The sequence below is a fragment of the Poecilia reticulata genome, linkage group LG5 (genome assembly GCF_000633615.1).
Source record: "Poecilia reticulata strain Guanapo linkage group LG5, Guppy_female_1.0+MT, whole genome shotgun sequence".
NCBI lineage: Eukaryota > Metazoa > Chordata > Actinopteri > Cyprinodontiformes > Poeciliidae > Poecilia > Poecilia reticulata.
The window spans coordinates 25,990,412-26,002,926 of record NC_024335.1 but is presented as its reverse complement, the minus strand read 5'-3'; the positions used below and the strand labels follow the sequence as shown (position 1 = coordinate 26,002,926).

The 12,515-nt window shown below is 37.8% G+C and overlaps 1 protein-coding gene across 9 annotated transcripts in view; it reads right to left on the bottom strand.

Annotated features, from left to right (window-relative positions):
- LOC103465353 (inositol 1,4,5-trisphosphate receptor type 1-like) overlaps positions 1–12,515 on the bottom strand; it is an 87,214-nt gene that overhangs the window by 60,809 nt on the left and 13,890 nt on the right. For 6 of the 9 annotated variants that reach the window (XM_017304785.1, XM_017304776.1, XM_017304778.1 and 3 more), the window contains exons 4-12: positions 5,740–5,849; positions 5,088–5,174; positions 4,599–4,757; positions 3,650–3,748; positions 2,550–2,633; positions 1,778–1,924; positions 1,610–1,705; positions 1,489–1,533; positions 606–760 (exon numbers count right to left, since the gene is read on the bottom strand). In XM_017304785.1, the coding sequence (XP_017160274.1) occupies positions 606–760; positions 1,489–1,533; positions 1,610–1,705; positions 1,778–1,924; positions 2,550–2,633; positions 3,650–3,748; positions 4,599–4,757; positions 5,088–5,174; positions 5,740–5,849 (982 nt within the window). The remainder of the gene's footprint in view (positions 1–605; positions 761–1,488; positions 1,534–1,609; positions 1,706–1,777; positions 1,925–2,549; positions 2,634–3,649; positions 3,749–4,598; positions 4,758–5,087; positions 5,175–5,739; positions 5,850–12,515) is intronic. The other 3 variants (XM_017304779.1, XM_017304780.1, XM_017304784.1) reach the window with 1 other exon arrangement.

Below are 12,515 nucleotides of genomic sequence, written 5' to 3'. Positions count from 1 at the left end.
CATCTAACCTAAAAATATACATTTTACAAACGTATTAAAACTTTCGCTGTCCTAACATGAGACAGATAATCTCTAAAAAAATAATCGATCTCCTCCCTGTTCTGCATAATTACTCCGCTCAGTCAGAAACAGCCACTCAGAACTAGCAGTAATCAGCTAGCCGCCATGCTATCAGGAAGTTTTCATTCAGTAACTCTGGATTGTTTATTGTAATGGAACCTGTATTTGTCTTTGAATGTTAAGTTTAATACTAGAATTTTTTTGGCAATGTTTTATTTAGCCTCTTCAGAGCCTTCATATGTTATCAGTCTGTTAAAGATAGTATTAGTGATAGCAGTACAATTTGCACAACGCCTGTTTTGTTTAGTTTTCTTCTTGGAAAAAGTTATTAAAAACAAGTTTTTGTCTAAATTAAGGTGAATTCATGGTTCCTTTTTCCACATAATGTAACCAGTAGTGTTTATGATTAAAAAAAAATTAATTAATTATGTGATCGGTATCGGTAATTGGTATCGGTGAGCGGCCCTCATGGGTGATCGGTATCGGTTTCAGCAGGAAAAAACCTGATCGGCACATCTCTATTTGGTACTATACGTCTTTCCTACCTGGGTACCAGAGAGTCCCCCCCTCTTAAGGTGGTCGGGTCCAGCTCGAATATGGAGGAGATGTCGTTTCCATCAGGAACCGATATGAGAGTGTACAAGACTTTATCTTGGACAGTTTTCAAGCGGGCTCTCAAGGGGTCTTGGTCTGAGTCCAGCTATAAAAAAAAATTAAAAATCTGAATTTAGAAACTGAATGAAAAATTAGAAACCCCTTCAAGGGCAAATTAGCAAGTGTCTGGTGAAACGCATGCCAATAATCACTAAGATAACATGGATGCTAGGAACTAAAATCTACTGGCACTAAAACAAGGTCTTAAAATTACTAAAAATTTATAAAGAGCGCAATCGGAGTTGTATACACTTACATAAGTTGCGATTTGTCTTTACAAAGCTGCAATCCTGAAATGATGGATGAATGTATAGCTGTATGGATGAAATTTTACTTTTCTTCTTATTTTTAAAATTTTTTTTAAACTGAGAAAAAGTGAACTGCAGCCGAACAGTTCATTCATCTTCTTCTGCTTTGGCCAGCAAATGTTTGAAACTTCATAATAACAACAATAACATGAATCATTCAATCATTCATTAACAAGAGATGAACACTGATGGATAAAGACTGCCATCTGCTGTTCAACAAAGCACAGCACATTCACTTTGCAACCAGAGCAACCAGAGACTGTTACTTGTGTCAATAAAGTATAAAACATATTCTCCATTACAGCAGCTATAAAATAGGCTTGAGATGTTCATAAATACAACAGTGTGAGATTTGAAGTGGGTTATTTTTGTATTAATGGGCAAGCAAATAAAAAGCAGTGTTTTTATTTCAGTGGCAACTCTACGCTAGTGATGAAAAGTCAGGCCTTCAGCAAGACTTTCTCACCGGAGAGCGGAAATCGAGGCCCTCCTCTTCGTACTCTGGGTTTACCTGCACAAATTCAAGAGTGGTTGACTTTCTATTGCTCACAAGCAAACAAGCGGGGCCTGGAGACAGACAGACTGACCTCTGCAGCCAAGTAGTGTCCTGTGGCCAGGTGTTTGAACCTGAACAGGCTGTTCCAGTAGCCAGCGCCACCTCGACATGGATCGTGCTGTACGACCTAAAATAAAGGAAATCATTTTGAGCTCAAAGCACATCCAGCAGAAGCAGGTTTGAATTGATTGCCGCTCACCTCGATCTCCCAGAGGGCTTTGCTGCTAGTGGCCGAGGTAGCCGACTGCCGCCCAGTAGTGCGAAGGAAAACGTATTGCTTTTTTCTGTGATCGTCGCATGTGAGGAACTTCTCCTGCTCTGCATGGAACAACCGTACAACATCACCCTGCAGAGAGGAGTTACAGCAAATTACGGCTAAAAATGGCTCATTTTAAAATAGAACACCTTGTTAGTGATCTCTGATGGCCAACATTTGATCAACGTGAATGGATAGCATTCCCACTTAATCAGTTTTGGGAAAGTAACCAAATGCTATTAAATAATTTTGGGGCTTTGGGGCCAGTACTTTATTCTAGAAAGGTTAACCAGCAGGCTAAATAGTCCACTTGATTTTTCTCAGTAATAACGGAAAGTCTGTAACATTGAGCTTTTAAAGTGATTTAAAGTCTCATTTACAAGCATGTACTGCTGACTGATGATACTGTTTGTTTGTCAGAAACAAACAAACCAAGCAACCCACTCAGATTAGACGAGCAACATTATGTAACATTTTTAAAGAAAAAGAAAAAAACCTTAGAAACCCGTCGACCTTATTTAACTGAGACTGTTTTAAGCTTTTACGCAAAGTAAATACCATGTTGAAAAAATGAATTATATATCCAAATACACATGTAACTTATTGTACATGTATATTATTTAAGGATGAAAAAAGGTAAGGTTCTGTCCCAAAAAGAGCTGTTTGAAATAAATCATCAGAGAAAGAGTTATCTGGCATTCGCTGAGAAACGCACTCCTTTCAGGACACGCTCCTGGTTGTCGCTCCATTTCATAAACAGGACGATCTTCCAGCTGGTGCTGCAATTTACAGAGTTCACCTGAAAAATAAAGAGACATGATGTGACTGAAGCTTTGGTTCCAGACACAGAACTACAACTCATAAAGAAAAAATAGATATTTGTTAAATTCTTTGTAAAGAAACAAGTATAAGTGGAGAAATTGTTTTCCTCAATCCTGTGTACAATCACACAACTAAAGAAAACAATTTCCATTTCCAATTGGCAACTTGAAAGCAACATTTTAACTGCCTTCAAAATTTAATTTTAACATCAGAGCAACTTAAAAATCCATTGAATGGGTTCTCTGCAAAGTCAATTGTACCATTTAAGTCTTACAGAAGTTTATGTGTCAAAGCAGATCACATAATAAACAGTAGTGTTAGGTAAGGAATGGGTTTATCCACTAATGTTGCATAGATGGAAATATAAACAATGAGAGATTTTTTGAAAATTTAAAATCTTGTCAAAAAACACATATTAGGTCTTACCTTTCGGTAAAGGAAAGTGTAAAGAACTATGGAAACTTATGCAGAACATATTAAATTCCTTCCAAAAAAACCCTCTTATGCCACTATGCAGTTTTTAAAGGTTAGAAGACAACCATCCTTTAATTTACCACAGATGATCAGTGACAAAAGAAGAAGGCACAAAGAAATCCAGTGTTGTAGAAGAAAAATGGATGACTTATTTGCCAAAAATGTGAGAAGGAAAAAGATTGATAATAAACAGAATGAGACCCGATACAGAGCCCTTAGGAAAAGCACAGACAACTGATGCAGCTTGTAATCTAAAATGTTTTAACTGCACAAGCTGATTTTGATCCAATAAAGATAATTTAAACAAGGCTTTGAGGAGCCAATTCCACCAACTTTAATGTTCATAGGAGAATGTCATGAAAGATTCTCTAAAAGGCAAAAAATAAACACAACTATGGCTGAAAGCTCAGAGCGAGGCACAATGTGTGGCTCACATGAGACTTTAACCAGACCTGTTTCTGTCCTGAGAAGAGGCTGGTGGATCTGATCAGGCAGATTAAAAGGTAAACTAAAGCAAACCTCATTGCATCCTGGGTTATCCACAAGCTGATGTGTGCTAGCATGCAGCGGCTGACCGGCGTTGACTGGGTTCAGGACCACTTTATCCCCGATCACTACCTGCAGTCACACAGAACAACAGGCAACACATGTAAAAGTCTGGCAAAGAAAGTTTCTTTACTGAATATCTGACGCGAACACTGCTGCAAGGTAAAGCAGGTTGAAGAGCGACTTTGTTTTCAAATATGGAAAACTGAGGAATTAGTTATATTTACACAGAATGTAATAACCAAAAACACACATATGAGTCATATAAGTCAAGATGGGCACAAACTTTGGTCTAAGATGTTCTATGCATGTAAATCAACTTCTTGCCATAATATTTCTGCAAAATATACAGTTTTTATAGTTAAAGAACAAATTTTGTGTCTAAAAACATTTAGATTTAGATTATGATTCAATTTAGTTTTTAATCTGAACACAGACATAAACTGCTTCAGCTGTACCAGCCTTAATTTGTCAAGCTTTTTATCGATCAATGTTAAGTTTAATTTACATATGTACTTTTAGCCCAAACTCATGACATGGTCAGTTTGCACCTAATTGATTCTTAGAGAAGACCAAACATGAGCAGGACCTGGCTGCTGCAACTATCTACAACCGCCACTGCTGAATAATTAACAATATTAATATTTTTTATATTAATTATTTGCAAAAATGTTCTCCATCCAATCGACATCAAATATTTTTCAAAGGACATGTGCAACTCTGTATGAGATACCAAAACGGAACTGCAGCTGTAATTTCAGTGGAACCTGATTCTGCAGAACAAAGAGTCGACCATGACAATTAAATAATAAGCATCACATCTCTGGTATTGATTAGACGTTTTTGTTTTAATGCAGGTTGTTGATTTACATGGAGCACAGCGCTCCCGCACAGAACTCGTCCCATGGCCTGAAATACTCACGCTGTCCCCGATAGAGCGGAGTTTGTAGAAAGGCTGAATGTAGAACCAGGAGCCTTCATTTCCTGCAGTGTCCAACATCACCCTCATGGCGTTTTTCTCCAACAGCGCTGGCAGCCGTTTGTTCACCGTCAGGTATTTATTGCTCTTCAGATGAAGCAGCTGTGCAGGAACAAAGAGCAGTGAAAGTTTGCACACACTCATCACATGCCTGGCATTATTTTGGGGCTTCTAATGATTCATCTGAACTGATCTCTTTTTAAAATAAAAAAATAAATAAAATAAAAAAACTGGATGCAAAACTTAAAATTTATTGCAGATGAAGGGTTTAAATTACATAAATGGGGTCAAATATATACAGTTTTAGAAATTGCCTGATTGGGGCATTTGAAGAAATTAGACTAGTATATTTTTACCATATTGGCACAGGATTTAATTTCCATTTCAGGAGACTCACTGTGCTTACCTACACAAAAACAGACAGATACAAACCTGAATGACATTTCCATACTGTATTACAGTTCCCAGGAGTTTTTTGTTTTCAGAGTCATTTTGTTTCTTCTCCAAGTCAGCTGCATGCTGGGGTTCAAAGAGAGAGGAGGACAAAATTAATTTCACCAACAAGTTCATAGCTCATCCTGTCCTGCAAAAATGTGCTCTAAGAAGCGGCTGTGTTTGTTCCAAACAAAAAGTCCTGGAAGAAAAGCCATAACTAAAATTTGGATCTTGAACAGAAACGACTTAAGTGAATCCCGGCCTCACCTATCCACGGGGAAGATGGCCAGCTTCCATTTTATGACTGTTTGGTCAGAAAGATTTGCTTTAAATGGTATTAGACTTCAGAGGAGAGAAAGAAAGGAGAGCCTCTTGGACAGATAGGTAAATGTCTATAAAAGGACTTACAAGGATTACACCAAATATATAATAATAATTGATGTCTTAAAGTCCTACAATTGAGACTTTTGTAAATTCAGTTCATAAACAATCAATGAATAATCAATAATCAATATTTTTATTGATATCCCAACCTGTGAAGAAATTTATATTCAAGACCTATTGAAATCTGCCTGGATGTTTATTGCCATGAGGACAGAGCTGTGTGTTGTGGTAGCTGTGAGATACTCGTGTTGTTTTCATAGCTTACATGTAGCTTGTTGAGCAGCACCGTGTCTGTGTTCCCCCCAGGCTTCGCTGCTTTCCAGAACTGCTTCTGGGCTGAGTAGCGGTTCATGGGGCAAAGTTTAAACAGACAGTCTGCACAGAAAGAAAAAAAAAAGGCACAAAGCAATCAGTTCCGCTTCATTAACATCAAATAAAGAAAACAGACAGGACAAAGGGAAATAACATGAAAATACACATAGCCTCTTCTCCACAATAACCAGCAATCCTGGTAAAGATGTGCAGAAACAATTACTGCATCATCGTTTCACAGAGGAAGAACAACGATCAACAAAGATTTATTCAAACCTCATTTAAAATCCTCCTCACACTGTGTGGTGGCAAAGCAGACTTAGGTTTAGCCTTATTTATCACAGTTATGTTGTTATGAAATGATTACATGTGCACAATTAAACCTCAGTTTAAATCCAGCTGTTCTGTGAAGGCTTCAAAGATTTGACAGCGAATGAACAGCATCATGACGGTTCAGAGAGAAAGTTCAGGAGGAGTCCAAAGCAAGGTTGGGTTGAAGTGACGGGCCACTTCAACCAAACACTGGTGACACCTCCAGTGTCATCATGGTAACACTGGAGGTGCTGCAGAGATAAACAGCTCAGGTGGAAGAATGGCTTCATAGGAGAAGTATTAGCTGTACATCCAGTTAACTATGCTCTATTGTAGCTTAATCCTTGCAGTGCATGATCCCAAAAGTCTATAGGAAAAAGGCAGAGCGCACCATATAACCAATTCCCAAAATGAAACCAAAGATTATTGATTATTCATTGACCGTTCTTTGACACTAAAAGACATAAAGTAAAGGTGTCCCACTAAAAAGGCTTCCATTAGATTATTGCATATCATTAAACTGAACAAAATGTAAAAGGGCCTCCCTTCTGGAGCTGCTGTCCCCGCGACTCGACCCCGGATAAGCGGCAGAAAATGGATGGACGGACGGACGGACGGACGGACGGACGGACGGACGGACGGACGGACGGACGGACGGACGGACGGACGGAAATGTAAAAGCTAAAAGCTGCATTTAAAAAAAATATGTCAATGTGAGAATATGACACTGAAATTAAAGTCGCAATCTTTTTAAAAGCTTTTCACAAATCTTCAGAGGTGGCTTTAAATGTGAAAGGGAGTTTGAATGTATCCAAACTTCAAAGGCCTTCCCAAAACAACACAGCATAAAACATCAACATTATAAGTCAGAAATGAAACTAGTAAACTATCTTTATTCTCTGTGCGCACCGATGTGGCCAAGCGTGTGTCTGCACTTCAAACACGTATTAATAATTCTCCTAAATGGAGATCAAAGGCCTTTCTCTGCTCTGGGGAGGAGCAACGGATGCAGAGACGGCCTGCATCTGCGTGTGGGATCAACCTACACCACCTCCTCAAAATGTGGTCACGGTTAGACGGTTAGACGGCGATAATAACACCACGTAAAACATCAGCGCTTCTGTTTGCATTACGAAAGGGTATGGTAAGGGGGCGTGGTCAGCCGGTGTGGGTAACCACGGGCAACGAGGAGATGCTGCCGTTATCAATAGCACCAAATTGTGGAGTTAATTTTCATATGCTGCGCAGAAACCCGCCAAAAGGGAAACCAGGCCTTTAATTTGCATGTGGACTGACTAGTAGAGAAGTTCCTCTTCTGTCCCAGGAGAGTTCCTCTTCTGCAGCTCGCCAGGACTGAGGGAGACTTTAGCAGTGGATTCAAGTTAGGTTTTGTTTAGCAGGACCAGATGAACTACTTTCTCCTGCAGAGCTAGGTTTGTCTCCTCCCTCTAAGTTCTGGCTTTCCTCTCATTTTTATCTCCTATCAGATCCCTGCTCCTTCTTTACAGAGAGGGCAAAAAAAGGAGGAAAAGAACAATCTGTCCATCCTTCCCCCCATTCTATGTCTCTGAACTTCATTTGGAGTCGCAGTAACATGACCAAATAAGGCCAGCCAAGAGAAGGGGAGTTAGACGACTTTAAGAGAGAGGGAGAGGGTGGGGACTCCCTGTTTTTCCCCCTTCACATATTCTGTCATCCCTCCTTCTTCTCTTTCTCTCTGAATTCCTCTAACTATTTCACACACACCATTTGTTCCCTCATGACTAAAAAGGTCGCAACATCCTAAATCTTCTCCAGCCATCCAAACCCCACTGGTCTTGCTCATCAGTCATGTTTGACTTCAGCTTGATGCATAATTCAGTGAGGACAACAATTAAAGGGAAGTGAAAGACAAATGAGGAAGACGAGGGGAGAGTGAAAGAATGTAAAACAGAGCGTAGAGGGTTACAGTGGAGAAAATGAGAAACTCCGGCATCTGAATGTTGGATGCTTCATTTACAGTTGAAACCACATATTTACATGCATCGAATTAAAAACACGTGCACCCTCTTTTTTTTACGGTCTTGAAACCTTTCCACCTTTAGATAAGTTAGAATTACAGAATAATTTATGCTAACTTGATGCCAGAATACTTTCTTCAGATTCAGAGGTTTACATACTAACAATATGTGTTAACAATATAATAAATTTGAACAGTCCAGATGATGATAACATGTCTTTGTCATTTTAGGATAACTTATTTCATAACACTTAAGTTAATTGGAAGCAAACGAGTGAACATATTTTCAACCAACACCTCAAACGTACCACTTTCTTGTGTGAAATTTTGGCAAAATCTCCCAAAAAAAAAGTCAGCCAATATGACAGGAAGTGGATTGTTTCATCTTTGTGAAAACCTCCAGATGCTTAAAGGTGCCACGCACATCTATTCGAACATTTATACACAAGCATGAAGACGAAGGGAAGGCATCTTCAGCCATCACAACGTTCAGGAAGGAGACAGTTTCTGTGTCTCAGATGTGGATGAATAATAGTGTGAAAAGTGCAAATGACCTTGTCATTTGTGTGTCGATATCACTTGGATTAAGGGTGATAGTGAAAGAAGAACTACGTAGGTTGAGACGTCAGTCACAGAGGAAGAGGCCATTCGTATATAAGCAATATAAAAAGGTAGATTACAGCTTGCAAATGTATGCAGGGAGAAAATCCCGGGTTTTTGGCCACATTTTGCTGCACTTAACCAGAAATATAACATCATGAGAAAAAATATTATGTGTAAATAATAAAACAAACTCTCAAGACATTAGTCAGGAAATTAAAGCTTAGGCACAAATGGATCTGTCATATGAATAAAGACCCTGAGCATTGTAACAAATCAGTTACAAACTAGCTTACGGACAGTAAAGTCAATGTTTTAGATCAGCTAACACAAAAGCTGAGATCTTTGTCTCAAAGACACTTTGTGGGCAAAGTTGAAAAGGTGCATGTGAGCAAGTTGGTCTGCAAACAAAACTCAGTCATGTGAGCTCTGTCAGGAGGAATGGGCTAAACAGTATTTTCTAAGTTTGAGGTAAAAAAAACACCTTTTAAACTCTATGACAGAATCCATAAGGCATTTCTTAAAAATATGAAATGTATGTATACTTCTGAATTTAAAGAAAATGAAGGGGGAAAAACTACAATTATCTCCTTCTCTCATTATTATGGAATTTAGAAAATAAAACTAATCTTAATATTTTAAGTGAAACTTTAGTCTGATTTATTGTCAGACAGAGAGACAAAAAAAGTGTATCTGTATGTTTTATAAAGAGTAATTAAACTTATGTTTTAAAATGTGTAGTAGCTCATGATGTGATTAAAAGAAGAGTAAAATTATTGTTGCTCTCATTTTTTCTTGAAATCTTTTCATCAAATTGCAGATAATTAACCACAGAATACATAATGACTGCTGTTTGTAATAAATTGTTAAGCTAATACTAATAAGGAGGGACAAACTGAACATAACTCGGTTAATATTAGAATAGCAACATTAAACCTCTTTCAACAAGGTTTGCTGAATGAAAGCATAGAAAATTTGCAGTTTCATCCAAATGGCAATCACAGCTTTTAAATGGATTCCAAATTCAACTAAAAAATTTCATTAAATTTGACATTTCCAACAATCGTCAGACAGTGGTTGAAACCTTTTCCCAGAGAAAAGTAACAAAAGTTTCCATCAAGCCTCCATTCATGTCCACAGTTTGCAGCTTACGTAATAGAGTCATAAAAGCTCTCAGAAAGCAGAAGAGACTCCTGACATGTTTTACCTTGTATATTAAAAACCAAGCAACCACCACTAAGAGTTGGTCACACCTCTGGTCCAGATCTAACCAAGCTCTGCTCTTAAGTACAACACACACACTGACCAAGGACTTAGAAACAAGCGCTGCACTTCCTGAGATTTCGATCTTGATGCTAATGTAGAGGAAGCAACAAATCACTACTAATTCAAAAGCTGGACTTTTTCTGCAAGACTTTGACAGAACAAGGGAGGGTAGTCGTGTGCGATAATAACGAAAGCATTGAACAACAGAACAGTTTCTGCCGTTTGTCTCAGTTAAAACTCTCAGCTTTTCTCCTGTGTGTCTCTGACAGAGGCAATGCTTTACATGTACAACAGAAATGAGTCGCTAAGGTGGGCCTGAGGGGAAGGTTAATTATTTCAGAGCTGACGCAAGTGGTATGAGTTAAACACTGTAAATTAGACAGGAGATGACATGAGCATAAGTGGTTAAACACACAAGACAGTCAGTATTACCCATAAACGCTTTCACATGCTGCTAGTTTAGCAATGAAAATGCTGGAGTAATCAGATCTTGGTTTTGTTTTCCATCAATTTTGGTGAATTATGGAGCTGGGGCAAAAGGGAAGGAAAAGGTTTTAAAAGGGTATTTGGTTGTGAATCTAAGTTTTCAATGAATCAACATTGTGGCCCTTAATCCAAGTGAAATCTAAAATGAAAAATAAAAATAAATAAACAGCAAGAAAGTAAACTGATAAATTATCACTAACGGCATACAATGATATGTAATATCTTTAGATATTAACTTGCACTTTTAAAGAAATCTCATTAGATTAATATTTAAAATTTTAATTTAAAGTATGATTCGTGATTAATTGAAATATGTGTAATTATTTTTAAGAAGCAGAACCAACAAAGCATTTGGGGCTGAACTGAAAACAAAGCAGTGATTTATTTATTTTATTTTTTTAACTGACTATTGTTAGGTTCCAGTTGTTCACATTAGAGATTTCTTCAGGCATTGTTTTGCTGTTGTTGTTACACTTAAATGTTTCAGATCATAGGATGTTTTATTATTTGACAATTATGACATGAGTAAATACAAGATGCTGTTTTAAAGAGATATTTATTGAAGGGAACAAAGATGTGTAAGCCATCCTGGAACTGTGAGAAAAAGCAACAATTCACTAAACCTGATGAGTGCACCACTTCTGTAATCACTGCCATCAAGTGTTAGACAAAATCGATCAGAAAGTCATAAATTGATCAGAAAGTCATCTCTGTGGAGGCTTTTCCTTGCAGAATGGTTCAAATTCAGCCAAATTAGGTGGATTTCAAGTACGAACATCCTGTTTAAGATTATGTCACAGCAGCTCAACAGGATTGAAGTCCAGACTTTGACTACACCACTCTAATAATTTACTCTACAACAGTTTTATTTTGTGCCAAGATGTCGAATTACTGGTGAACTTTGGATCACTGATCTACAGCACTTGACCTATTGGCTGGATATTTTTTCCATCACTATTTCCACCACCTTGTGTGACTAAAAGTATAATGTTCTTTACCTGGAATGAGGTGTCAGCTGCTCTGCTGCTTTAACGGGATGAGTAACTTCCAAAAAGTCCAAATGTAACACCGGACTTTGTCTTCTGCTTGGTCAGCAGCAAATCTGAATTTGGAAATGAGGCCTGCAGTGGTTCTTGTAGATTCTTCTGTGATCTCCTGAATGAATCATTCTCAAGTTTACAGCTGTGTCATGTTTTCTCCATTTGTAGTTAATTCCTTGGTTTGCAAGACTCCCTACTACTTAGAAATGGCTTTGTATTTCCTTCTTGTTCGCGTAATTCTTTATTTCATGGCATTATGTGTTGCTTTTAGACATCTTTGTGGCCTACTGCATTCTGTCAGTCAGGTTCAGTCAGACTGATTTCTTGTTTCTGCATCTCTAGCATTAATCTCACATGGGTGTGTATAGTGAACCAGATCAACAATATTACAGGTAGCAAACACATTAATGAAACTGTACATTTTGCAGCAAATTACCAGAAGTTCAAGGTTCCTTTATGTTATTATGTAAGAATGACAACTCATTATTTAAAAGGACCACATTAAAATCGTAGCATAATAACATGACCACAAAGAGCTGCCCCCATAAAACCTTCCTTCATACAAGTAATGTGACATTTAAAACAGTGGGAATCACAACAAGTAGATAATACAAAGCAGCGCTGAAGAGTTATCTCTGCATTTCACCATCTCTGCATTTGAGCACCGCTAATGAGTTTGTTTGTTACTCAGTGGTCTGACTTCAGCAATCAGCATGTGGATTGCAGAACAAGAAAATAAGGCAATATTGGACAAGAAAATATGAGTTACTTTTCAAATAAAAAAATCAACATATTCATAATTTCAGTTTGAAGCAATGAAACATCTGGAACATCAGGCAAGACTGTATCCAATTAGCATTGATAATGTGATACATTCTAGAAAATCTCATTAAACAAAAGCTGCAAGATTGCAATGGTAAATATTTACATTTTGCACATTTTGGAGGAAAGATGCACTTTTTTCTCAATTTAAGCCAAAGGCATAATTTGTATACACCTGACTATTAATGTTTAGAGCTATATATA